This window comes from Pantherophis guttatus, chromosome 4 (assembly GCF_059756535.1).
Source record: "Pantherophis guttatus breed Tessera chromosome 4, ASM5975653v1, whole genome shotgun sequence".
Classification (NCBI taxonomy): Eukaryota; Metazoa; Chordata; class Lepidosauria; order Squamata; family Colubridae; genus Pantherophis; species Pantherophis guttatus.
Genome location: NC_142066.1, coordinates 97,712,729 through 97,738,360, shown reverse-complemented (window position 1 = coordinate 97,738,360; position 25,632 = coordinate 97,712,729). Strand labels below are relative to the sequence as shown.

The following is a 25,632-nucleotide window of genomic DNA, read 5'->3' as shown; positions in this document are numbered from 1 at the left end:
CATTTTTAATAAATGTGTTTTATTTTTTAGTTCCGCACTTCTCTTGGTAAAGGCAGGGCATTTATCCGCTATTCCTTAGTGCACCAAAGGCTTGCAGACACTTTACAACAGTGTTTTATGAATACCAAAGTAACAAGGTAAACATGGCTGTTTTTGTTCTTCTTGGTAGTGGTGATTACTTAATTGAATTTATATCACAGTGTAATTATTATATATCTTGTTGAAAAAAATTTATTTTCTTTTTCTTTTTTTAAAGTGACTGGTACTATGCAAGAAGTCCCTTCCTCAATCCAAAACTGAGTTCTGATATTATTGGTCACCTCTATGAATTAACAGAAATTCAATTTGATTTGGCATCAAGAGGCTATGATTTAGATGCTGGTTGGCCCACATTTGCCAGGTAATACAAACCTGTTGCAACTATATTGGAAAATTTCTAGAAAGTCTATAATTTTCATAAAGCAATTTTGTCTCAGGCTGTATTAAAGTTTCTTTATATAAATCAGTGGTCAAATAATACTAACTTTTCAGAGTTTTGCAATATTTCCAGATTAGATCAGACATTGAGAAGGACCATCAGAGATATACCTACCATCCAACATTTTTAAAACACATATTGCAACATTAAAGGCATATAGTTTCTCCTTAAATTATGGGCATAATGGAGCCTGCCCATCACAGTTGTGACAGTCATAAAATTCTATGATCTTTTTTGCAGTGGTCATTAAGCAAATCTGTGATCATTAAGCAAACAAATGGTTTGCTTCAAGTGTGGTTTTGCCAAAAGTCAGCTGTAAATGATGATTTTGGGCAAAACCATAACATGGTTACATTACCATGGAACACTACAAACAGCTGTAAATGCTGAGCACCCAGGGTGTAGTCACATGACTGCAGAAGGACCCAACCATTGGAATCCAAGTCATAAGTATCCCCGGATAGATCTGTTGGAACGTTGAATGGTCATTAAGCAACTAGTTGTAAGTCAACTATCTGCATATTCAATTCTTAAACCAAATGGATCCTAGTAAACATGACCAATTAAGGAGTCAACTAATAACTCTCAGGCAGAGCTCAAAGAAGAGTTGAATTCTGAAATTCTTATTCCAAGTTGTAATAAAAACAAAAAGAAGCAATTGATGCAAAGGATCCACATGGGAGGAGAAGATGGGAAGCAAGTGATAAAACATCGCTGTATTAATCTATAATTTGTGGGATAAGAAATGTAGAAGGTGACCCTTATTTATCATTTACTTCAAAATTATGAAGAAATTAAAATAGGAAGCCCTCTTAAAAATATGAACAAATATCAGTTTCAACTTGAAATGTTTTGCTTCAGATGCTCACAGGAATTCTAGATCACCTCTCTTGGTCTTATTTATTTGTTCCAAAACTGAAGATAAGCAAAAATATACCAGTTTAGATGCAGGTGGATAGTTGCTGAGATAAAATTCTTTTTTATATATAATTTTGTTTATAGTTTTTTCTTTAACATCCATAAGTGCTTAGTGAACAGTGAATTGTCTGGGTTGATGTATATTATACATTACACAATACTAATAACAATAATAATACTATTTGGGTATACATAATAATATTTCAACTTCTAACATTTATGTATACATAGTAATTATATTCTATTATGTCTCAATATATATAATACTATTTTCCCAATTTCTACCTTCTACCTCTATTTTCTAGTCCATGAAGCAATTACCATATTAAGAAATATTCTATATTTAACCATCATCTCTTGCCCTTTTTAGTATTTCGCTGAGATAAAATTCTTGAAAACATATTTTTCTTAAAACAATCCTTCTTCCATGTTTAGGAAAATGTTGTGCTTGCTTGGCTCCTCAGCTTACCTATGGAAGCCTCCAAGCCGCAGTTCAAGCATGAGCAGTTTGGTGAGCAGTTCGGTGCAGGTAATTGTATTGGCCAATAAATGTATAAACTATGAGGGAAGCAGTAATGCTATTATCTCTCTGAAAGCTTCTCTGATGAATAGCCTCGCTGTGGTGATTCATCACCTTTTCTCACTTCTGGGCTGTTTTTAAAAATATTTATCATAGAACCAATATCCTTTTATTTTAGATGGTTGCCCTATTATCAGAATTCATGTGTGTTCCTCATTTGTACTTTAGCTTTGTGTAATAATATTTTTAAAATCTGCTGGTCTGCTTTACCAGACTATTATAAGGATTATCCAGGCACTGAAAAACCTTTTATAAACAGCTTTCTTGCTAACTCAGATGTTTTCTCTCCTTTTAGGCTCCAGACAACCTTTCTAGCCCAAATGAGAATAGCTTTTTAAATACTGAATCTCTTGAAAGTCTAGATGATTTGCACATGGATCTTGACCAGGCAGAACTGCAGCAGAAGGAACTACAGAATCGAATCCAGCATCTGGAAAAAGAAAAGCAAGAGTTTCAGGCCACTATTGGCCTTCAGAAGCAGCAACTGCAAATGGAAAGAGAGAAGAACAGTGATATGTCAGAAGAGAATGACAGGCTAAGAAAAATGCTAGGGGAGTTAGAAAAACAGATTTCCCATTATACTCAGGGCACCATTCAGGAGTTCCAGAAATGTTTAGAGACACTAGAACTGAATGCAACTGAGAAGCAGAAAGAATGCTCTGCAAAACTTGACGACCTGGAGTCCTTGAAAAATGCTCCTGATCCCAAAATCCTTCTTTTGAATCAAGAGCTAAAGACCATGGAAATCTGGTTGGCCAGGAAAGATCTCTTGATTGATGATCTTACTGCTAAACTAAAGTCAGCAGAGAAAAAAACTGAGGAGCTTGCAACAAAAGCAAATAGTCTTATGGATGAAAAAAGTCACCAGGCCATCAGCCAATATGAGTCAATACTAAAGATTGAGGAGTTATTAAAAAAGCTTTGTTGGGCAGAAGAGGAAAAGGCTGATGCTCAGAAACTGCATAGTGAACTTCTTTCTCATTTTAAAATTATGGAAGAGGAACTCCATGTGAAAGAAGAGAAACAGAAAGAATTTGAATTGAAACTGAAATGCCTTACCATTAGCACTAAGGAAGAATCTGAAAAATTGCTTGTTAATCTGGAAGCCATGACTACTGAAAGGGCTGAATTTAAGAATGAGCTAGCAGTGAAAGACAAAACGATAGCTGATTTTCAAATCCAGCTGGCAGATATACTGGATTATGTAAAATCATTAGAGCAAAAGCTTCAGGAAGAAAAAAAAGAAAAGGCAGAATCTGAGAGGCTACTAAGTCATACAAAAACAACAATGGGACAAGAAATAAAAAACTTAATGGAGCATCTTGAATTGCTGGAAGTGCAATTGGCAAAACTCAGTGACATGGTGAAAAGTTTAGAAGAGCAAAAACAGGAAGTTGCTGTGGAAAGAGACCAACTCAAGACAAAAGTATTGGAAATGAAACACCAGATCACAAAACAATGCTCCTCATTGAAAAATTCCTCTGAAGAAAATAAAAACCTCAAATCACAGAATACAAAACAGCAGCAAACCTATCAGAAATTGGAAGAAAAATGCAGAGAGTTAGATGTGTCTAAATCATTTTTAGAAGGAGAAGTTGCTCAATTAAGAGCCTCTGAGAAACAGCTCCAGAGTCAGATAGATGCCATGGTATCTGTGGATGAAAAAGAGAAATCACTTCCAAAAAAGAACAAGCTGTTGGATGAAAACTTGCAAAATGCTATAAGACATAGTCAGCTTTTTGATGAAAAACTGAAAGCTCTGGAAGCTGATTACCAAGAATTGAAACAAAATGAAAATAGGATTGCAGAATTCTTAAGTGTAGTCCAAGCAGAGCTCCAGAATGCCAAAGAACATAATCTGCAAATGGAAAAGTATCTGTCTTCTTCAAGGCAGAATGAAGAATCTCTGAAGTTACAGCTCACAGAAAAAATGGAGCTATTAGAAGGCCTGGAGAGCCAATGCAGTCAACTTCAAGAACAGGCTGAGGGATATAGAATTAAAATTGAAACTCTTGAGAAAAATTGCCTTCATCAAGCAAAAATAATTGAATCTCTTACTTCTGAAAAGATTTCTGTAGAGAAAGCCCAATTGGAATTGGTATCTTATCAAAAGAAAGAAGCTAAAGATTTGACATTAAAACTGGCTGTTTCTGAGGAACAGCTGAATATCAGTTGGGTAGAGATATCTAGACTCCAGGAAGAAATTATAGAATTTCAAGCCAAGCTTCAGCAGACAGCTGCAGAGAAACAAAAGCTTCAGGGCAAATTGGATGTCACAGAATCTGTTCTAAGTGAGCAAAAATTATTGTCTCAGCAGCTGAAAGAGCAAAATGAAATATTGAACAGAAACCATATACAGCAATTACTTCAATGTAAAGAAGAAGAGGAAATGCAGAAAAATGAATGGAAAAAAGTAGCCCAACAGAAAGCTGAACTGGAAAAGAATGTGATGTGCCTGACAAATGAATTGTCCACAGTCAGGAATGATTTGGAAGTTGTTAATATGGAAAACATGGAAATCAAGGACCTTCTCCAAAGAACCAACATGGACATGGCTGAGCTGGGTATTCAGATTTGCTCTCTGACATCTGAAAAGACAGAAATGGAAGAGAAGATCGCCCAAGTCACAGTGCTCAGAACTACCAAAGAAATATCAATCAAAGAACAAGAGAAGGTGCAACTTGAGCTGACAAGATTCAGTAAAGAGAAAGAGAAATTGGAAGATTCAAATGTTTGTGCTGCCATTATACCTGACCTGCAAACTCAGCTGGAATTGACAGAGAAACAAACAAAAAGTTTGCAGGAAACCAGTAAAGAAGAGGTAGCTACTATCAAATTTCAGCTGAGCACAGAAATTCTAAACTATCAGACAAAATTTAAGGTAAATTTTGGTTCCTTTTCTGATCAGATAAAGTTGCAATTTTATGTTCATTTGAACACAGAGCTGTTCTTACAAGTGTACCAATTGCAACGGCTGATTCTTCTGCAGCCTTAGTACCCAAAGAAAAAGTACCAGTTTCTTCCAGTTAAATGAAGATTGGAAGTCACTTGATCAAAAGAAAAGATAATTATTTCAGGAGGAAAGATTTCCTCTTTATATCATCTAGTCCACTGAATGTTGTCAGGAGAATTAATTTAGCCTTTGGATAAAATTCAGTTCCCATCGTCTGTTCTACCCCAACTTGACAGCATAATAATACTCAACTGTAAGTATGGCAGTGTTCTAGGGGGAAATAGATCCTGCAATACCTTTCCCAGGAATACTTCAGGAAGTTTGCATACCAATCCTTGGTATACTTCAGTCTGAAGTATTATGTATATAGAAAGACTTGGAACTAGAGAGAGAACCTGATTTGGTTTATTATCTCTTGACCTGATAGGAGAGGATATACACAAGCTTTTGACCCATGCACACAGCCTTTTACCTATCCCCTTAATGGTGAAACTTGAGCAAGCCCAGAGGTGGGGGGAAAAATAACTATAGGAGACAGAGGAATTGGTGCTGACATGTGGATTCTGACCCTATGTGAGCTGATAGATGGTCCAAATGATAACACTGATATTTTTGATCCTCAGGTTTCATTTGCTAATATGACTGTGATTTCCCTGACTAAATATGGCACTATAGGTAGTCTTTGTTTTCCAACTGCTTTGTTAGTGACCAGGCAGAGTTAATAGAGAACATGGAAGCAAAATCACAAGCATGATCACATGATGTTTTGTTTAAGCATTAACTCATAAATGACAACATAAACCCACCATGGTCATAGGATTTTTCAACTTAGTGATTGTGGTACTTAGTGAAGGTCAATGGTGGTTACTAACCAATCCCAATTGTGGTAACTAAGCAAGGACTGCCTGTACTGTAAATCTCATTATAGAAGCTTTTGTTTGTTGCACTTGTAATGATGACAATTTACAAGCCCATCCCTAATTGGTTCCTGAAATCAACAGAAAACTGCATAATCTTTGAAAAAGATCATTTTCATTGGTTCCGGTTTTAAATTTTACCTTTGTAGGCTCTCAGTGAAGAATGTGAAAAATTAAAGGAAGAACTTGCAGAACAGAACCTACAAGCAAATGCTGCAGAAGAGGCACTCAAGGAAACGCAGGTTAAAACTTTATTTAATTAATTAAATCATTAATTTAATTAATTATATTAATATTTAATATTAATATTCAGTTGATATTTAACTAAACTCACAGAACCATTTCAACTGAACTAATTATTGATGTTTTAAGCATGTTGGACATCCAGCAGGTACACTCTCTACTAGCACAATGAAATCTTGATCAAACACCTCTCTCCCATTAAGCAAACTGAGGATACAAATGGATCTGATTTTTGTCTGGACATCTACCCCCAAATTATGGATAGTGCATCCAACATAGTCTGGATAAGGCAGTTCAGTTTACATTAATTTTGCATCATCTCTGTCATTTATGTCAATACTCAAATGTTATAAATTGTGTAAATAATATAATTTACCCTTTAACAAACATCTAGTCTGCTAAATTAGTTTCATTGTGTTCTCTTCCCCCTACATTTTTGATTAAGTAGTAAATGGAAATTATATTCCAGGGTTTAAAAGCAAACAAGCTAAATCTGATTTTGAAATTTTGGTGTGGCAGCTAGAACATGATTATTGTCAGGAAATGTACAATACTTTATACTATGTATTTTTATGATTTTCCTAAAGTCTCTCTGTAAATGCTTTGTAAATTGCATCAATCTTGTACATTACTTAAGAGAACACATCATAGTATAAACTAATTCTAAATTTTAACTGATTTCCTGTTTTCTGGCCATAATGAGACCAAAACTTTGGAAAGCTAGAGAGACAAGGATGCAAAATTCTCCAGCGCATAGTTCAATTGTGCCTATGCATGTAGCTCCTAGAATCTGTACACTTCCATGGGTATTTATTAAACTGAGAATGTTTAGATTGAGATTGTGGCCACCATTTTTAAACAATATAGAAAAGAAGTTTTTTATTTCTTTAACACAAAGAAAACACTAAAGGAAAGAAAAACAGAAAAAATATAAATTATAACAGCCAACTACTTAATAGCCAGCCATCAACTCCCCAGTCTACATCTAAAAAGCTACACACAACAGGCACCATATACTGTAAATACTATATACAGAACATCCCAAAGCACACAGAGAACTTTCCTGAGGATGGACTCCAGCAATCCAATAAGCCAGGTTAGCCCAAACATTAACCAGGGCCAGCAGTCCAATAAATCAGGTTAGCTAAACAGTAACCAGAACAAGAAGATCAGCAAAGCAGGCAAACTGGCAAGCCCCACAAGACAGAGTACAGCAATCTCCGGGCTTTGGCAAGTGCACACGAGACTCCACAGATTTAATGCTTGTCCTGACAAATGCTCCTCAATCTGCATTGATCTTGCCATCTCTCTTCCCTCCTTGCTCTCAGATCAGGAAAAGTAGTCCTTGCTCTTCTCCTGAGCTCTCCCTGTCTGCAGGCCTTACTACCCTGTTTCCCCCAAAATAAGACATCTCCTGATAATAAGCCCAATCAGGCTTTTTGAGCGCATGGCAATAAGGCCGAGCGCTTATTTCAGGGTTCAAAAAAAATATAAGACAGGGTCTTATTTTCGGGGAAACACGGTAATTCAAAAAAGCCTTGCCTGGACTAACTCTGCCCTTCCCCAGTTTCCTCCAAGGACAACGGAGCCGGCCTCTCCATCTCTGTCAGTTCTTCTTCCAGCTCACCTTCCTCTGCAGATTCAGACTCTGATTGGGGCATGACATTATCCCTCCCCCGCAGGGGCCCCTCCCCTGGGACCATGTGGACTGGATCATTGCAGGAACCGGGTGTGGAAGTCCCTGACCAGACAGGTGTGGATATCTGCGGCATCAACCCAGGTGAAGTCCTCTGGTCCATAACCTTTACACGCCACAAAGTACTGAAACCGGCCCTGCAACCAGCAGGAATCTCGAATGCTGTCCACTTCGTACTCCACCTCTTCCTGAGGGGCTACCAGTCCGGTGGCGATGGAGCTGGCCAATGCGGACTGTTGGCCAATACTGGTACTAGCAACGACCTCTGGAAGACCGATGAATCCACATGGTCCATGGCAGGGATAGGCGAAAAGCCACAGGATTGACCACCGCTTTGACCGGAAATGGGCCCAAGTAGTGGTGATCAAGTTTTTTCGATGGCCGCACAGTCGGCAGGTATCGTGTGGAAAGCCAAACCCAATCTCCCACATCTAACGCTGGGATGTCTCGACGATGCCTGTCTGCGAAGCATTTGTAGTCCTCCTTGGCTTTCTCTTATTAATATATTTTTTAATTTTTATAATATAAACATTCCATCTTCCCTTAAACAGTTTGTCGTCTGGGTACAAACATCTCTGTGCAATAACCAAGATCTACAACAGCATTCATTACATTGATATTAATTACCTGATCTTACAATTGTAGTATTGAACATAGTAAACCTGTTCATTTTTCCCTCTTAACATATCTTCTAATAAGAATATAATATTAAGCATAATAATCCTAATAGTCATAATAATAACAATCATATTGTTTACATCTCTATTTTAACATATTTTCTATTCTTCTCCAATCTCCTTTTATTTCCAACTTCCATTTTTATTCTCTAACCATCAATAAAATAATTCCCATATCATATAATATTCAGTTTGTTCTTTCTCCTTAATTGCAAGCATTAATCTGTTCATTTCTGCATATTCTAATATTTTCCTAATCACATTCTCATCAGTAGGGATCTCTTCACTTTTCCAATTTTGTACAAATAAAATTCTAGCTGCAATTAATACATGGATAATTAAATATGTGTTCTCTTTACTATAAGTTTCAGGTAAAATCCCCCCAAAAATATTTCTGGTTTTAAATCAGTGTGCTGCTTTATCATCTTTTCCACCATGTACTATATGTGTTTTTGTCCAGTATTTTTTTGCTTCTACACAAGTCCACCACATCTGATACTAGGACCCAGGTATCTGGTGGCATTTCCAACATTTGGCTGACTTATCTTTGAACATCTTTGCCAACCTTGCCGGTGCAAAGTGCCATCTATAAAACATCTTATAATTTGTAGTTCCTGTCCCACAATTTCTGCCATTTATCTAATTCTGTTGTATGACCAAAAATTTTTGCCCTTGCTATCATTGTCTCCTTCACTTGTTCATCTTCCAGTTTTATGCCCAATAAGTAGCTGTACAATTTCTTTATCAATTTTTCTTCTGTCCCTGTTAATATCTTATCTAATTCTGTTAATTCTTTATAAAAACCATATAATTTAGCATCTTTCTCATATCTAGAATGTATCTGCATTTGTGAATACATGCCATATTGATCCCTTGATCACTCAGTTTTTGTTTAGTTTTGAGTTCCCCTTTTTTATTCAAAATATTTTTGTATCTAATGACATTTCCCATGTTAATAACATTTGGCTTAAATGAAAACCAAATTGGTATGCTCAAATCATGTTGCTCTCTAATTTTTTCTCATACTAACATTAATGCATTTCTTATGTAATGTCTTTGAAAGTAACCATGTATTTAATTTTTCCCATACCACAAGAAAGCATGCCAACCAAGTCATGTTCCTCCAAAGTAAATAATCTTGTATGCCTCAATACAATCCATTCTTTCATCTATGTTAATATTGCGGCTGGTAATACAATTCCCAATTTGGTAATCCAAAACCTTCTCTACTTCTTGAATCCTGCAACATTTTAAAGATAATTCTTGCTTATTTCCCTTGCCATATATATTTTAATATTGTTTTGTTAAATTCCTCAAAAGTATTTTTTTCCAATTTTATTGGAATTGTTTGAAATAATTACAATAATCTTGGCAATATATTCATTTTAATTCTAACTATTCTTCCTATCAATGATAATTGCAGAGTTTTCCATTTTTCCAGATCTATTTTAATTTGTTGCAACAGTTTGTAATAATTATCTTCCTTAATCGTTACACATCTTGCTGTCAGCTGAATCCCTAAATATTTTACTTTCTTAGTAATCTGAATATCTATTCTCTTCATTAACACTTTTATCTGTTTATCTGTAAAGTTTTTCACTAAAATCTTAGTTTTCTCTTTGCCATTTCACCATATTTTTCTATTTTTTTATTAGTTTAGGCCCTGTTTCTTGTGGATCTTCCAAAATAAAACTAAATCATCTGCAAACGCCTGTAGTTTATACTTTTCCTTTTTTATTTGCATGCCTTTTATCTCTTATATCTTGTCTAATATTTCTATTTAATACTTCCAACGTCAATACAAATAATAGGGGAGAGAAGGGGCATCCTTGTCTTGTACCTTTATTAATACTAGCCTTCTCAGTCATATCTCCATTTACCATCACCTTTGCAGTTTGTTTATAATATATCGCCTTAATCATATTAATAAATCTCTCCCCAAAGTCCATATCTTTTAGTTGTGCTAGCATGAATTGTCAGTTCACATCAAATGTTTTCTGTGTTGTCTAGAACTGTAATGGCGAACCTATGGCACGTGTGCCAAGGTGGCACGCAGAGCTCTCTCTCCAGGCACCCAGCCATCGCCCCAGCCCAGCTCCACCATGAATGCTTGTGTGCCTACCGCCGGCCAGCTGGTCTTTGGGTCTCTGCTGCGCATGCGCGGGGGCGAAGCCTTCCCCGATCTTCGCAGTTTCTCACCCCAGCACGCCCTACCTTTCTCCTCCATTTCTGACACCCGTGCCTTCCCCAATCTCCGCAGGTTCCACCCTTCGCAGGTGCCTCTCTATGGCAGAAATGCAGGAGAAAGCTAGGGCATGCTGGGGGGAGAAACTGCAGAGATTGGGGAAGGCATGGGCGGCAAAAATGCAGGAGAAAGCTAGTGCGCACTGGGGGAAGAAACTGAGGAGATCGGGTAAGGCACAGGAGGCAGAAACGCAGGAGAAAGCTAGCACGCACTGGGAAGGAGAAACTGAGGAGATCGGATAAGGCACAGGAGGCAAAAATGCAGGAGAAAGCTAGCGCGCACTGGGAGTAAGAAACTGAAGAAATTGGGGAAGGTACGGGAGGCAGAAATGCAGAAGAACCAACCTGGAAGCCAAAACAGAGGTGGGATGCATGCACCGGGGCCCCCTGCATGTGCAAGGAATACGCATGCATGTGCAGGACCAGGGTGCACGCACGGGGGACGCTCACATCCATTTTGGGGATTGGGGCACAAACGTGTGCATTCGCAGGTGCGCGCTTTGGGCACTCAACACCAAAAATATTAACCATCACTGGTCTAGGAACATCAGCGCCATTTGCTTCTCTGGATGCGCTTCATAGTATTCCAATGTATTTAAAATTATTCTCATATTGTCTTGAATTTGTCTCTTAGATAAAAAAACCATTTTGATCTGGATGTATAAATTGTGTTGTGGCCCGCTGACAGCCAGCAGAGCTGGCAGCAGAGTCAGACAGTGAGGAGGTTGGGGAGGAACATGGGCCAGTCCTGGAACCTGGGGAAAGCTCAGACGAGGGCTCTGCATCGGAGGCAGAAAGGGAGATAGACAGCAGTGGGGTGGAGGAGCAGCTGGAGCCCTTTCCCAATGTGCTCATGCGCAGAACTGCCAGAAGACAAGAACAACTCAGAAAATAGGGTCGACTTGGGAGTAAAGCCACACCTTGGTGATGATTGGTCCCTCCCATAGGAAACAAAAGAGGAACGAATGGGGAGGGGGCTTTTGCAGGAAACAATTCATTCATGGGGTAGTTTCAAGAGTGGAAAGCTCTGTTCGTAACTCTAAGAGACTCTGTGGCAGGTTTTGCCTTATTCTGTGTTTGGAAACAAGTTATGTGGCAGCTTGCCAAATGAAATAAGTGTGTTGATAAATATTCCTTTGAAAAACTGTTTGGACAAAGCTTGCTAACCGTGAATGAAAGTAATTCAAAGTCGTGTAAATAAAAGAGGTTTTCCTGGGACCAATTCCTGCTTCCTGCTTTTTAAGGGAGCCTAGGTCATAACAAATTGATTTAAAAATCTTTTTAGTCTTTTTGCAATTATTGAAGCAAATATTTATAATCAGCATTCAGTAAAAATATCGGTCTATAGTTTTTTATCCATTGTAGGTCAGCATCGTCTTTCGGTATTAGAGTAATATATGCTTCCATCCATGAATTTGGTTCTTTCGCTTCTAACAAAAGTTCTTTGAATACTTCCAACATTGGAATACTTAAAATATTTTGTAAACCTTTATATAGTTCTGCTGGTAATCCATTCGGACCTGGTGTTTGCCATTCTTTTGCTTCTTGATCGCTTCTGTTAATTCCATCATTGATATATGTTCATCTAGCATTGTTTCACATTTCAGGTATTTTAGGTAGCTCCGCTTTTTCTAAATATTGTTTTAATTTATCTTCTGAGGTTGACTGTCTTGATCATATAGTTTTTCATAGTAATTTTGAATCACTTTCTTTTTATCGTCATTTTGATGGTGAAGAGTTCCTTCATCATCCATTAGTTAGTGTATCAATGTCTTTTCTTTCTCCTTTTCCAATTTATATGCCAGCCATCTTCCAGGTTTGTTTGCATTTTCAGATAAATTTTGTTTAGCACTTTTAATTTTTTGTGCTAGTTCTTCTTTATCTATTAGATTCAGCTAATGTTTCATTATTCCATTTGGTTTTTTATATTCTTATTTTGTGGATCTTTTTGTAGTTCTATCTCTAGTCTCTTATATTCTTCTTCTAGTATCTTTTGATTTTGTCTCTTCTTTTTGTTTTTCTTTCCCATATATGTTATAGTTAATCGTCTAATATATGCCTTAGCTGTGTCCCATACATGTTGTAATGACGTTTCTTCTTTTCTGTTCTCTTTAAAGAAAAAGTCCAGTTCTCTTTCCATAAATTGAATAAATTCCTTTTCTTTTAGTATTGATTGATTCAAAGTCCATCTTAATTTTTTTTTTGTTCCTTCCATATAACTTTTATCGGATTGTGATCCACCCAATTACTTGTTTTTATATTTATTTCTTGTATATTAGATTTTAATTCTGCTGACATCTATATTATATCTATTCTTGACCAAGACATATGTCTATTTGAGTAAAATGAGTATTGGTTTTCCTTGACTTTCTGCAGCTGGGTCCGAACCACTTGGTGCATGGCTTTCAGCTCTTGGAGGAACGTATCCACAGCCGGAATCAGGGAGTCAGACGGAGCCAACGAGAAGAGCCGTGAATGGAAGCTGTAACTGGTGAAGAACAGGGACATGCAGGTGAATGCATGCTGAGAATTGTTGTAGGCAAACTTCGCCACAGCCAGCCCTCCACCCAATTGTCCTGTTGAGTGTTGCTGAAACAGTGGAGTTACCGTTCCAAAATGGCAGTCATTCTCTCTGTGCCCCCGTCAGTTTTGGGGTGATGGGCAGACAACAGACATGCCTGTACCTGCAATTCTGTGAGTGGGGTCTGCCAAAAGCACCCCCCGGTCCAACACTACTCAGTCTGGAAACCCATGCAGCCGAAACACATGGGCAATGAATAACTGGGCCATCGCCTGTGCGGTAGGAAGACCCGTACACGGAATGAAATGAGCCATCTTGATGAGCATGTCCACCACCACCAAGATGGTTGTGGCGCCCTTCGATGGGGGCAATTCAGTTATGAAGTCCAATGAGACCAGTCCCCAGGGTCTTTTTGGTGTGGGTAGCAGCTGCAAGAGACCAGGAGATGCACCGGTAGTGTACTTGGCCTGTCTACAGAATCCGCATGACACCACATATCCCGACACATCATGCCGGAGTCGCGGCCACTGAAACTTCCTGGAGACAAGGTGCAACATTTTGAAGACTCCAAAGTGACCCACTGCCGGGCTATCATGACACTGCCGCAGAATGAGGCCACAAAGGGGTCCTCCAGGCACGTAGATGCAGTCACGGAACCGCAACAAGACCTCTGTATACACCCAAGGGGTCTTCTGTTACCATTTAACTCTTGACTATGAGCTGGCACAAATGGATCCTGCTGCTGTGTCTCCCAAATCCTAACCCAGAGGTCCATGGGCTCCTCAGTGCCATGAACCGACTCAATGGAATCACAGTTTGATGTGGGATTTTGTCCTCTCTTTGGGTATACTCAGGCTTCCGGGACAGCGCATCAGCACGCTGATTCCGCCTGCTCAGAACATAGTGACTCGAAAGTCAAATTGGGCAAAAAATAGCGACCATTGCACCTGGCACTGGTTCAGTGTCCGGGCCGTCCATAAATGTTCCAGGTTGCAATGGTCCATCCGAACCTCAACCTAGTGGCGGGCCCCCTCCAGATGGTGCCTCCGTGTCTCGAAAGCGACCTTAACCACCAACAGCTCCTTGTCCCATATAGTATAATTGCGCTTTGGAGTCGACAGCTTTCGGGAATAATAAACACATGGGAATAAGGTGTCTGCAGGGGCATAGGCCTGTAGGAGCACCGCCCCAATGGCCACATCTGATGTGTCCCTCTCCACCACAAACAGCCGGAACAGATCAGTATGCTTGAGGACAAGCTCAGAAGCGAAGATGGCCTTCAGGGCATTGAAGCTCCCTGCTCCTCAGCACCCAAACAGAACATTTCCCCTTTCTTGAGCAGATTATAAAGGGGAGCAGTCAAGACAGCAAAATGGGGAACAAATGTGCAGTAATAGTTCACAAACCCCAACAGTCAATGCACATCTTTGACCCACCGCAGAAGTTTCCACGCCTGCAATGACTCAACTTTCTCCTGGTCCATTCTCCAGCAGACAAGATACGATGACTCAGAAAGTCGATTGTGGATTGTGTGAACTGGCATTTATCTCGCTTTGCAAATAGGTGGTTGTCCCGCAAACGTTGTAACACCAGCCGCACAGTTTCCAGTGTTCCTGTGGGGATAATAAGTAGACCAGGATGTCATCAAGGTAGACAACCATGAACTGATCTAGCAAGTCCCAGAAGACATCATGCATAAAATGCATGAACATGCCGGATGCGTTGGTCAATCTGAACAGCATCATATTCAAAGTGACCGTAATGCATCCAGAAGGTTGTCTTCCACTCATCGCCAGCACAAACTTGGACCAGGTTGTAGGCCCCCCGCAGGTCCAACTTCGTGAAGATCTTGGCCTGATGAAGCCGCTCGATCAGTTCAGGGATGAGGGGAAGCAGGTACCAGTTCCATACTGTGATCGCACTCAACTTGCGATAATCACAGCACACGCGCAACTCCACTGACTTCTTGACAAAGAGCACCAGTGCAGTCAACAGAGAGATAGAAGGCCAGATAAACCTCTTTCCAGAGATTCTTCTCTATAAAGTCCCATAACGCCGCCAAATCTGGTTCTGACAGGGAATAAATCCGACCCTCTGGCCATTTGGCATTGGGCACCAAATCAATCGGGCAGTCATACGACCGATGCGGGGGCAACTGATCCACCTCCTTTTCCCTGAACACGTCAGCATAATCTACCAACTCCACAGGTAGTAGGTACCAACTCCACGGGTAGCATAGCTACACTCTCTGTGCAGGCATGCAGGCAATGGGTGGCACATTTCTTGCTGGGGAACTGCACTGTCCCAGACGATTTGCCGATCATGAGCCTGTAACCACTCCAGTCCCAGCACCACTGGGCAGTGAGGCACTGTGGCAACATAGAACACGTCTTCTTCCACATGTGGTCCAATGCACATGTGAAGGGGTCTGGTTGCAGCAACCACAGGGCCTGAATGAAGGGGCCAACTGTCAATCATTTCCACCAAGACAAGTGGTGACACCTGCTGCTGGGGGATGGACCACTGTGCAGCAATTGCCGAGTTGATGAAGTTGGCTGTGGCCCCCGAATCCACCAGAGCCTGAATCTCCATCGTTCCCTGACCTGGAATAAATACACTCGCTGCTAGAATGAGGTGCTTCAAAAAAGCTGTCTGGCAGAGGTGGTTGTCCCGTTGCCCCTTGAGCCTGACCTACTAAGGCCTCCAGGCCGGGCCATGCCCGTTTCCTGCCACTGCTTTGGGTGCCTTAGCAGGACACTTGGCTGCCATATGGCCTTGGCCACCACAATACAGGCAAAGGTCTTCATGGTGGCACCAATCCTTTTTGGCTTGGGTGAGGTCGTGCAGACCCCAATTGCATTGGCTCATCAGGTGGCGGTACCAACAGCAGCACTGCCTTAACGGGTGCGGGCACGGCCTCCATCCATCATTGCGCCCATCATTGCTGGAGCCTTGCATCTATGTGGAGGCACAGATGCATGAGCTCCTGCAGTGTTTGAGGGAATTCAGTGCATGCCAACTCATCCAGGAACTCCAACAAAAGACCTTCCTGGAACTGGTCTATGAGTGCTGCCTCGTTCCATTGCAGATCCTGGCAGACCACCTGGAAGTCAGTGATATAGTCAGCGAGCAAGCCACGTCCCTGCTGCAACTCTCAACCGCCTGTTAGCCATTTGGGCCCTAGCAGGGTCCTCAAATATGGCCCTTAGCTTATGGCTAAACTCGGCATAATTATCCAACAGCAGATTGGGCTGGGTCAACAGGGGCGTTGCCCAACACGCTGCTGATCCCAGCAAAAGACTGATCAAAAACCCCACCTTATCCCAGTCAGTGGAGAAGTCCTCAGGCTCATGTAAAGCTGGCAGTGCCCAAAAAACACTGGAAATTGGGCCAGCAAGCCATTAAGCTTACCTGGCATACCTACCAGGCATTTATGGTGTGACCTGGCTGCTTGCATCTATGCAACCTGCACAGTCAGGAGGGCCACGTGCTGGACTAACGGAACATTGTCTACTCGGAGCTGATCCATTGTTATCCAACGTGATACGGAGGAGCAAGTTGGAATTGGGTCGGGAACAAAATGTGATGACCCAGGGCATGGCACAAAAGCAACACAACCAGAGAACAGGTCTAATTCCCCTATATAAGAATAGAATAGAATAGAATAACAGAGTTAGAAGGGACTTTGGAGGTCTTCTAGTCCGACCCCCTGCCCAGGCAGGAAACCCTACACCACTTCAGACAAAAACCACTTCCAACATCTTCTTAAAAATTTCCAGTGTTGGGGCATTCACAACTTCTTCAGGCAAGTTGTTCCACTTATTAATTGTTCTAACTGTCAGGAAATTTCTCCTTAGTTCTAAATTGCTTCTTTCCTTGATCAGTTTCTACCCATTGCTTTTTTATTATTATTATTAATTTTATTAAATATACAATTTAAAAACATTAGACTTGGTGCGACTTGTCTGGTACATACTTTTCTAGCACTTTTTCTTTCGTGTATATTACAATATAATATCATGCATATTCCATATATACTTTTTGTACATTCAATCACACTTCAGTTACATACATATTCCCTTCGTATCTATTCAAATCCAGTTTATTCCTATCTAATATTTCTTAATTTTATTTTATTTATTTTTCTCCCCTTTCTTTCACTCTGTTTTTAATTCTCTATCCCTACATTCCTCCTTTTCTCTAGCCATTTATAAAATGTATTCCAGGTTACATAGAATTCCGATTCATCTTTATCTTTGAGCTCCATTGTTAACCTTTCCATTTCTGCACAGGTCAATATTTTGTTAATTATCTCTATCTCCTGCGGCTTGGTATTTTGTGCGAATATCAACCTCGCTGCTGTTAGTATGTGTACCATAAGATATATTTCTTTTTTTTTGTAATTATCCCTTACTATATCTAGAAGGAAGAGTTCTGGCGTCATATCTATCGTCTTGTTTAACATCTCTTCTAGCCACTGTTTTATTTGGCACCAAAAGTCCTTGGCTTTCGGGCACCCCCACCACATATGATAATAGGTGCCTAATGTTGCTTTACATTTCCAACATTTCGGTGAGCAATTTTTGCACATCTTGGCCAGTCTTGTGGGTGGGTAATGCCACCTGTAAAACATCTTGTATTGATTTTCATTATATGCAGTGGGTAGGGTAAGCTTTCTATTCCTCTCCCATAGTTTTTGCCAGCTATCTAGATCTAAGCTATACCCAAAATTCTTACTCCAGGTGAGCATGGTCTCTTTCACTTGCTCTTCTATCATGTCGTAATCCAGTAAATATATAATTTCCTAATCATTTTCACATCTGCCCCTTGTAAGATTTCATCCAATTCTATCGGTTCAGTTCTTATTCCCCATTCATTTTTATCTCTCACGTATCGAGATTGAATCTGAAGATATGCCCACCATTCTAGTTCTATCCCTTCTTCTTGAAAGTCCTATCTAGACCTCAGTTCTCCCTTTTCATTCAATATGTCTTTATACGTAATCATTCTTCCTAATTTCATGAAATTTGGATGTACAAACATCTCCAAAGTCAACAGCCAATTGGGAATTTCTATATAATTTTGTTGCTGAGTTTTAATCCAAATATCCAATAGAGCTCTTCTGATGAGGTGTTTCTGGAAGTATTGGTGTGTTTTATGTTTCCTGTCCCAGAGGATTGTGTGCCACCCAGTTTGCATATCATGTCCTTCCAGTACTAGCAGCCTCCTGTTTTTTAAATTAATCCAATCCCTGATCCATGTGAGTGCTGCCACCTGGTAGTATTTTTCCCAGTCAGGGAGTCCAAATCCACCTCTTTCTTTCGAGTCTTGCAATAATTTCAATTTAATTCTGGGTTTTTTCCCTTGCCAAATATATTTAGTTATTATTTTATTTCAATTTCTAAAAAAATCCTTTTTCAATCTTATTGGTATGGTTTGAAATAGAAAGAATATCTTTGGCAATATAGTCATTTTGACTGTCGCGATTCTCCCCATAAAGGAAAATTGCAGGTTTTTCCACCTATCCAAATCTACCTTTATTTGATCCACTAATTTATTGTAATTGTCCTCCTTTAGTGTAGCACATCTTGACATCAAATAGATACCTATGTATTTCATTTTCTTTACTGTCTGTATTTTAATTTTCTCAGCTAATTCTTTTTCTTGCATTTTACTCATACTCTTGACTAAAATTTTGGTTTTTTCCTTGTTTACCCTCAAACCTACAACTTCCCCATATTCGCCCAATACTTCCATTAACCTCTCACCCGATTGTAAAGGGTCTTCTAGAATGAACACAAGGTCATCAGCGAATGCTTGCACTTTGAAGATTTCCTTTTTTATTTCCAGACCTTTTACTTTTCGGATAATTCTAGTGAGTACTTCTAGGGATAGAACGAACAATAACGGTAATAATGGGCATCCCTGCCTAGTTCCTTTCTGAATTTTGAAACTCTGTGTCGTTTCACCATTAACAACTACTTTGGCTTTTCGGGTGGAGTAGATTGCGTTGAACATATTTATGAAATTCTCCCCAAATTCCATTAGTTTTAATTGATTTGACACAAAGTCCCATTTGATGTTATCGAAGGCCTTTTGCGCATCAACAAACATTAAGGCCAATTATAACACCAGCCGAAATATTCATTTCCTCTGCCATTTTGAAAAAGTTATTGGACAGTGTTTTCCTAGTTCCTTTTCGTATCTTATCGGTTTTATAGTCCAGATGTTTATCTACTATTGTATTAAAATCCCTAAAATGTAAATGTTATCGTATTCCATCTTTCCGATAATCATGTATAATTTCTTGTAAAATTGATTCTGTTTTTCATTTGGGGCATAGATTCCCACTAAAGCTACTTTCTTATAGTTCAAAATTGCTTCTACTATCAACATCCTACTCTCATCGTCCTCATAAATTTGTCTTGTCGGAATTCCCTCTTTAAAATACATTGCTTCTCCCCCTTTCTTCTGATGTGATAGTGCTGCAAACATCTTTCCTAACTTGGGCTGAATTAAAAAATGTTGATGCTGTTTCTTTATATTTACCTCTTGCAGAATTATTATATCCAATTTCATCTTATAGAGTCTGCTAAAAAGAAAATTCCTTTTAGAGGGGGAATTTAATCCATTCACATTTAAAGATATAGCCGATATTTCTTCTTGCAAGTATCTACTTATATTTAGGTCTTGTAGCTCTTGTTGATATGATCTCTTTGGGTCTGCTTTCATCGTAGTTGCTGTCATCTTTCTCTTTCCTCTTCCATTTTCCTTCTCCCTATTTAATGGCTCTCTCATTTCTGTATTTTGTATTCTAATATCACCTTCTACTCTTACTTCTGTTTCTTCTAGTTTTCCTTCACTGCTAAAGTTCTGGCTATAAAATTCCTCTGCTTTGTCTCTAGTGTCTATTCTGTATCTTTTTTCCTGCCACAATACCATGTGGCACAATACCCTCCGGCATCAGCCATCTAAAGTTAATATTGTGCTTAATTAGTTTGGATGTCAAAAATTGGTACAACCTCCTTAATTCTCGCACCTGCATGGCACTTGTTTTAATATTACTGTTTCTATGTTCTAGTGCAGTGATGGCTAACCTTTTTGCCATCGCGTGCAGGAGAGGGGGGGCAGGGGAGGGTCGCGCGCGCACGTTCCCACGCGCATGCGCACGCAACCCCCCCCCCCACTCCTGGCACATGATGGCCTGGTAGGCCCATTTTTCTTTCTTACCTGGTTCCAGATCCTCTCTATGCATCTGGAAGGGTGAAAACAGCCTTTCCCACTCCCTTGGAGGCCCTATGGAGGCTTAAAGAGCCCATTTCCCAACTCTCAGTGGGACAGGAAGTGACATTTTTTGCTGTCCCCAGCCTCCAGAACCTCTCTAGGAGTCTCTAGAAGCCTCTCTAGGAGCCTCTCTAGAAGTCTCTGGAGGCTGGGGACAGGAAAAAAGTCACTTCCTGTCCCACCGGGAGTCGGGAAATGGGCCCTTTCAGCCTCTGTAGGGCCTCCAAGGGAGTGGGAAAGGCTGTTTTCGCCCTTCCTAGATGCATAGAGAGGATCTGGAGCCAGGTAAGAAAGAAAAACGGGCCTTCCCCACCCCTCCCAGGCCCTCCAGAGGCAGGAAACAGCCTGTTTCCCTACTTCTGGTGGGCCCAGAAGGCCTGAAAATCAGCTGGCTAGCACGCGCATGCGCCACAGAGCTGAGCTGGCATGCCCACTAATATGGCTCTGCGTGCCACCTGTGGCATGCGTGCCATAGGTTCGCTATCACGGTTCTAGTGGGTCGTCCCTGGGTCTATGAAGTATCTCATCCCTCACTGATTTTTTAACGAATCTAATATGGACTCCTTTAGGGAGGTTGTGGCGTCTTGCGTAATTAGTATGAATTCTGTAAGTTTCGTCCATTTCGTTCAGCATTTCATCCTTCCCAATTCCTAGGGCTTTCGCTAATAGATCTGCCTTCATTTCTGGCAAGTCCTCACTTTTTTCTTCTTTGACATTTTGAAAGAGCAGATAAAATGCTGCTCGTTCTGTCTCCAACTATATAATGGTGTTTTCCAGATCTTTATTGGCCTGTATTAATCTCTCGTTCATTTCGTCAACTTTTTTCTCCTCCTTGCCCATCCTCTCTTCCATTTCTAATAATTTTTGTTCATTCTTCATAATTTGTTTCTGGAAGGTCTCAAACCTCCCATCCATTGATTTCATTCTCCAGTATCGCTTCTAACTTTCCAATTTCTTTTTTCAGACCTTCATGGTTCCTTAACATCACATCCTGTATCGATTGTAACATTGATTGCAGTTCTTTAAACGAATTGGCTCTTTCTCTCTGCATCATTTCCTCTATTGATCTCTGGCCTAATGGACTTGATTCAAATGATGAGACATGTGATATTTGTTTTCTTCCTGCACTAACTTTGGATAAATTAGGAATACTTGACATTTTTAATAATGTCTTGAACCAATCCTCTCACTTCACTGGGTGCCTGGAGGCCGTGCGGATCTGGATGGGGAGAAACAGGCTCAGGCTGAACCCATCCAAGTCCGAGTGGCTGTGGTTTCTGACGTCCCGATATAGTCAGTTGGTGCCATCACTGACTATTGGGGGCGAATCGCTGGCCCCCACGGAGAGGGCTCGAAACGTGGGCGTCCTCCTGGATTCACGGCTGTCTTTAGAAGAGCACTTGACGGCCGTGACCGGGAGGATTTTTCATCAGGTTCGCCTGATTCGCCAGTTGCGTCCCTTTCTGGATCAGGACTCCTTGCGCACTGTCACTCATGCCCTCATCACTTCCCGCCTGGACTACTGCAATGCTCTCTACATGGGGCTCCCCTTGAGGTGCACCCGGAGGCTCCAACTGGCGCAGAGTGCAGCCGCACGGGTGGTTATGGAAGCGACATGGCGTTCCCATGTAACACCTCTCCTGCGCGAGCTGCACTGGCTCCCGGTGGTCTTCCATGTGCGCTTCAAGGTCTTGGTTACCACCTTTGGAGCGCTCCATGGCTTAGGACCTGGTTACTTACGGGACCGCCTGCTGCCACCAGTAGCCTCCCACCAGCCGGTACGCTCTCATAGAGAGGGGCTCCTCCGGGTGCCGTCGGCCAAGCAATGTCGACTGGTGACCCCCAGGGGGAGAGCCTTCTCTGTGGGGGCACCTACTATCTGGAATGAGCTCCCCCAGGAGATACGGAGGATCCTGGATCTACGCACCTTCCGCCGCACTCTCAAGACCTTTTTATTCCATCAGGCTGGCCTGGCCTAACTGTTTCCCTTTCCCCCCTTTTTTAAACGTAAATTCTAATTCGTTTTTAATTTATTGGGGTGTTTTAAATCTGTCTTCGGCCAAATTGTTTAATTCGATTTTATTAAGTTTTAAATTTTGTATTTAGGTGTTTTATTCTGTGGCTGTTCACCACCCTGAGTCCTTCGGGAGTAGGGCGGTATACAAATCAAATAAAACTAAAACTAAAACTTATTTACAAATCTTGAATTTTCCTCCACCACTCCTAAGCCCAAATTCTCTCTTTCGTACTTAGTTGTTTCACAGTTTGCTTCTTAACAATAACTACCACTCAATTATATGAGATGATACTACTCCCCTGATCACCGCCTTGGCCGTATCCCAGATAATTTGTGGACTAGTATCCTCTTTCCTATTGACCCTAAAGAAAAAAACCATCTCTTCTTTTAGCTTTTGGAGTAGATCTTTGTCTTTTAATACTCCTATATCCATCTTCCATCTCTTCATTCTGCGGGCTCCTCTCCATACTATTTTCAACGGGTTATGGTCTGCCCAGTCATTAACCTCAATTGCCACATCTAACACCTGGTCACATAATCCTACAGTCATCCAGGCCATATCTAATCTGGACCAGGAATGATGTCTGGGGGAGAAATAAGTACCCTGTTTCTTTCCCGGATTTCTATCCCTCCATATATCTCTCAACCCTGTTACCTCTCTAATCTGTTTACAAATTTTTGGCAGAAGTTTCCTCCTCTTTTTCCCGGCTTTACCTCTCTCTGGTATATAATCCAAGTTTGGGTCTATTACCGCATTAAAGTCCCCGAGCAAACAAATATTGGCATAGTTTACCTCTAATAGCTTCTGATATAATTTCCTGTAGAAGTTTACTTGGCATCCATTTGGGGCATAGATTCCAACCAACAAACATTTCCTTTGGTCCATTGTTACCTCTACCATCAGGACTCTACCTTTTTTTCCGGCATAAATTAATTTAGATTCTAAGTGTCCTTTTACATATATCACTACACCCTTCTTTTTCTGATCTGCCAGGGAGGCATACAAATTTCCCAGTCTTTTATTCTCCAGTATCGCTTTCTGGTTTCCTTTTACATGAACCTCCTGCAGGCATATCATATCATAATTTCCTTTTACCAACCGGTTAAACACTCTCTTTCTCTTACATGGATTATTTAAACCATTAATATTAGCTGAAAATAAAGATACCCCTACCTTTCCCTTTATCATCCTCCTTACTACTTACTTATTACTTGCTCTCTGTTTTCTTTTTAGTCTGTCGGGTTCTCCTTGGGGAAAGGGGTTCTTTCCTTCCACCAACTCCTTCCCTCTCTATCTTTCTCTCCTACCCATCTGTTCGTTCCTTAAATTCTTCATCCTCCTGTAGGTCTTCTAAGCTTCCATTTTCCGCTTCCCCCTCAGTCTCCAAGTCATTCACCTTAAAGTTTAGTTCATAGAAATCTCGTGCATTTCTCAAGTTCTCAATTTTAATCCTCTTATCTCGCAAAGTTATCAATAATCCTTCCGGTATCAACCATCTATATAGAATTGCATTTTTCCTTAATTGCATCGTCAGAAATTGGTATCTTCGCCGCTGCTCTCTAACTTTCCTAGGGATTTGCTTTAAAATCATAATTTGTTGTCCTTTATATGATATCACCTGGTCCCTTGCCTTCCTATAAACTTCCTCCTGTATATCCTTCTTACAAAATCGAATATGAATTTCTTGAGGCAAATTATGTCGCTTTGCATATCCCGTAAATACCCTATAGGCCTCATCAATGTCTTTCATTATTAACTCCTTATCTTTTTCCAAGATTTCAGTTAAAATACTTCCAACTACTTCTGTCACACATTCTTCTTTATCTTGAACCACATTCTGCATTCTTAGGAAAAAGGAGGAGCATTCCATCTGTAAGAAAATTATTTCTTCTTCCATAATCCTCGTAGGTGCGGCCTGTTCACGTTCCAATCCTGCCAAGCGTTCTTCATATCTATTAGTACGGGCTTCCACTTCGTGAAGTCTTCCCTCTTGTTTAACCATTACCTCTCGCACTTCTGTCAATTGTTCATTTAATATTTTAATGTCTCCCCGCACCACTCCCATTTCACTTCTCAAATTCATCGTTAAGTCCTCAAAATTTTTCATCATTACCTCTTGCATCGTCTGCATCATTCCCTGTAAATTCTGTAATGAGGGGGACTTTCGCAATGTATTTGCATCTTCTATAGGTTTAGATGACATTTGGAATGGTAATACTGGCGATGACGCTGAGGGGGGCAATAAAACTTTCTTGTTCCCTTTAGTAACGGTTGTAACTGCTGTAATGGACATCTCTCCTTGAGGTCCTCCTTGATTTTTATTTGGAGACCAAAAATTCTTCCAACCCAGCATACACACTAAGTTCTCTCCACTTTTCTGCTTACTTAGTTTTTCTCTTCCTCAAATTCTCTATTTATCAATTAATTTAAATCAGCTAAGTATATAGATATATTAATTATTTTCTACTGTAACAATAGTAAATCTTGTTTAAGTTTCTATTCAGCCTGATATATCACTCAGGCCTAATCAGTAAATAAAGGTTGAAGAAAGGAGGGAGAGTACTGTCAAAGATTAACCAAAAAGGGGAGGAAAGAGGAAATGGGGAGGACCAAATCTTTAGATTTTAAATTTCCTCTAAGTACAGCGCGGAGTTTCTTTTGGAGTTTCCAAGTCTGCCACTATATGGAGTTGCTGATCTTATATTGCCGACAGTTCCAAGCAAAGACGTTTTCAGCTACAAACATAAAGTATCAGAAAGCTAGTGATTCAGCTTGATAAGGGAGATTATTAATAGTTTGTCCCGGATTTATAAGTTTATGATAGAAAAAGAAAAGTCCACAGCCAAATCCAATAATCCAATCAAGGAGATAGCAGATGCAAAAGAGAGAAAATTTACACTCCGTTACCAGCTCTTCCCCTATTAAATAGGCAGATTTCTTCACTATCCGGGTTACTCTCACTCAGCCGCTGATCAAGTGAGGCTATTTCGCCTCACAACTTGTCCCGGCAATTAGAGCTTCACACTCTCTCTCTCCACGTTCCTCACCTCCGAGTTCATAAATCCGAGTTCTCCAATTCTCCAGCTCTCTGCAATCGGCTTCC

General features: G+C 40.4%; 1 protein-coding gene across 7 annotated transcripts in view; it reads left to right on the top strand.

Moving 5' to 3' along the window:
* The window catches only part of FYCO1 (FYVE and coiled-coil domain autophagy adaptor 1), a 133,298-nt gene that overhangs the window by 41,878 nt on the left and 65,788 nt on the right, over nucleotides 1–25,632 (top strand). For 6 of the 7 annotated variants that reach the window (XM_060685916.2, XM_060685918.2, XM_060685920.2 and 3 more), the window contains 5 exons: nucleotides 31–137; nucleotides 257–400; nucleotides 1,832–1,925; nucleotides 2,272–4,857; nucleotides 5,996–6,088. In XM_060685916.2, coding sequence (XP_060541899.1) covers nucleotides 31–137; nucleotides 257–400; nucleotides 1,832–1,925; nucleotides 2,272–4,857; nucleotides 5,996–6,088 — 3,024 coding nt within the window. The remainder of the gene's footprint in view (nucleotides 1–30; nucleotides 138–256; nucleotides 401–1,831; nucleotides 1,926–2,271; nucleotides 4,858–5,995; nucleotides 6,089–25,632) is intronic. The other variant, XM_060685919.2, reaches the window with a different exon arrangement.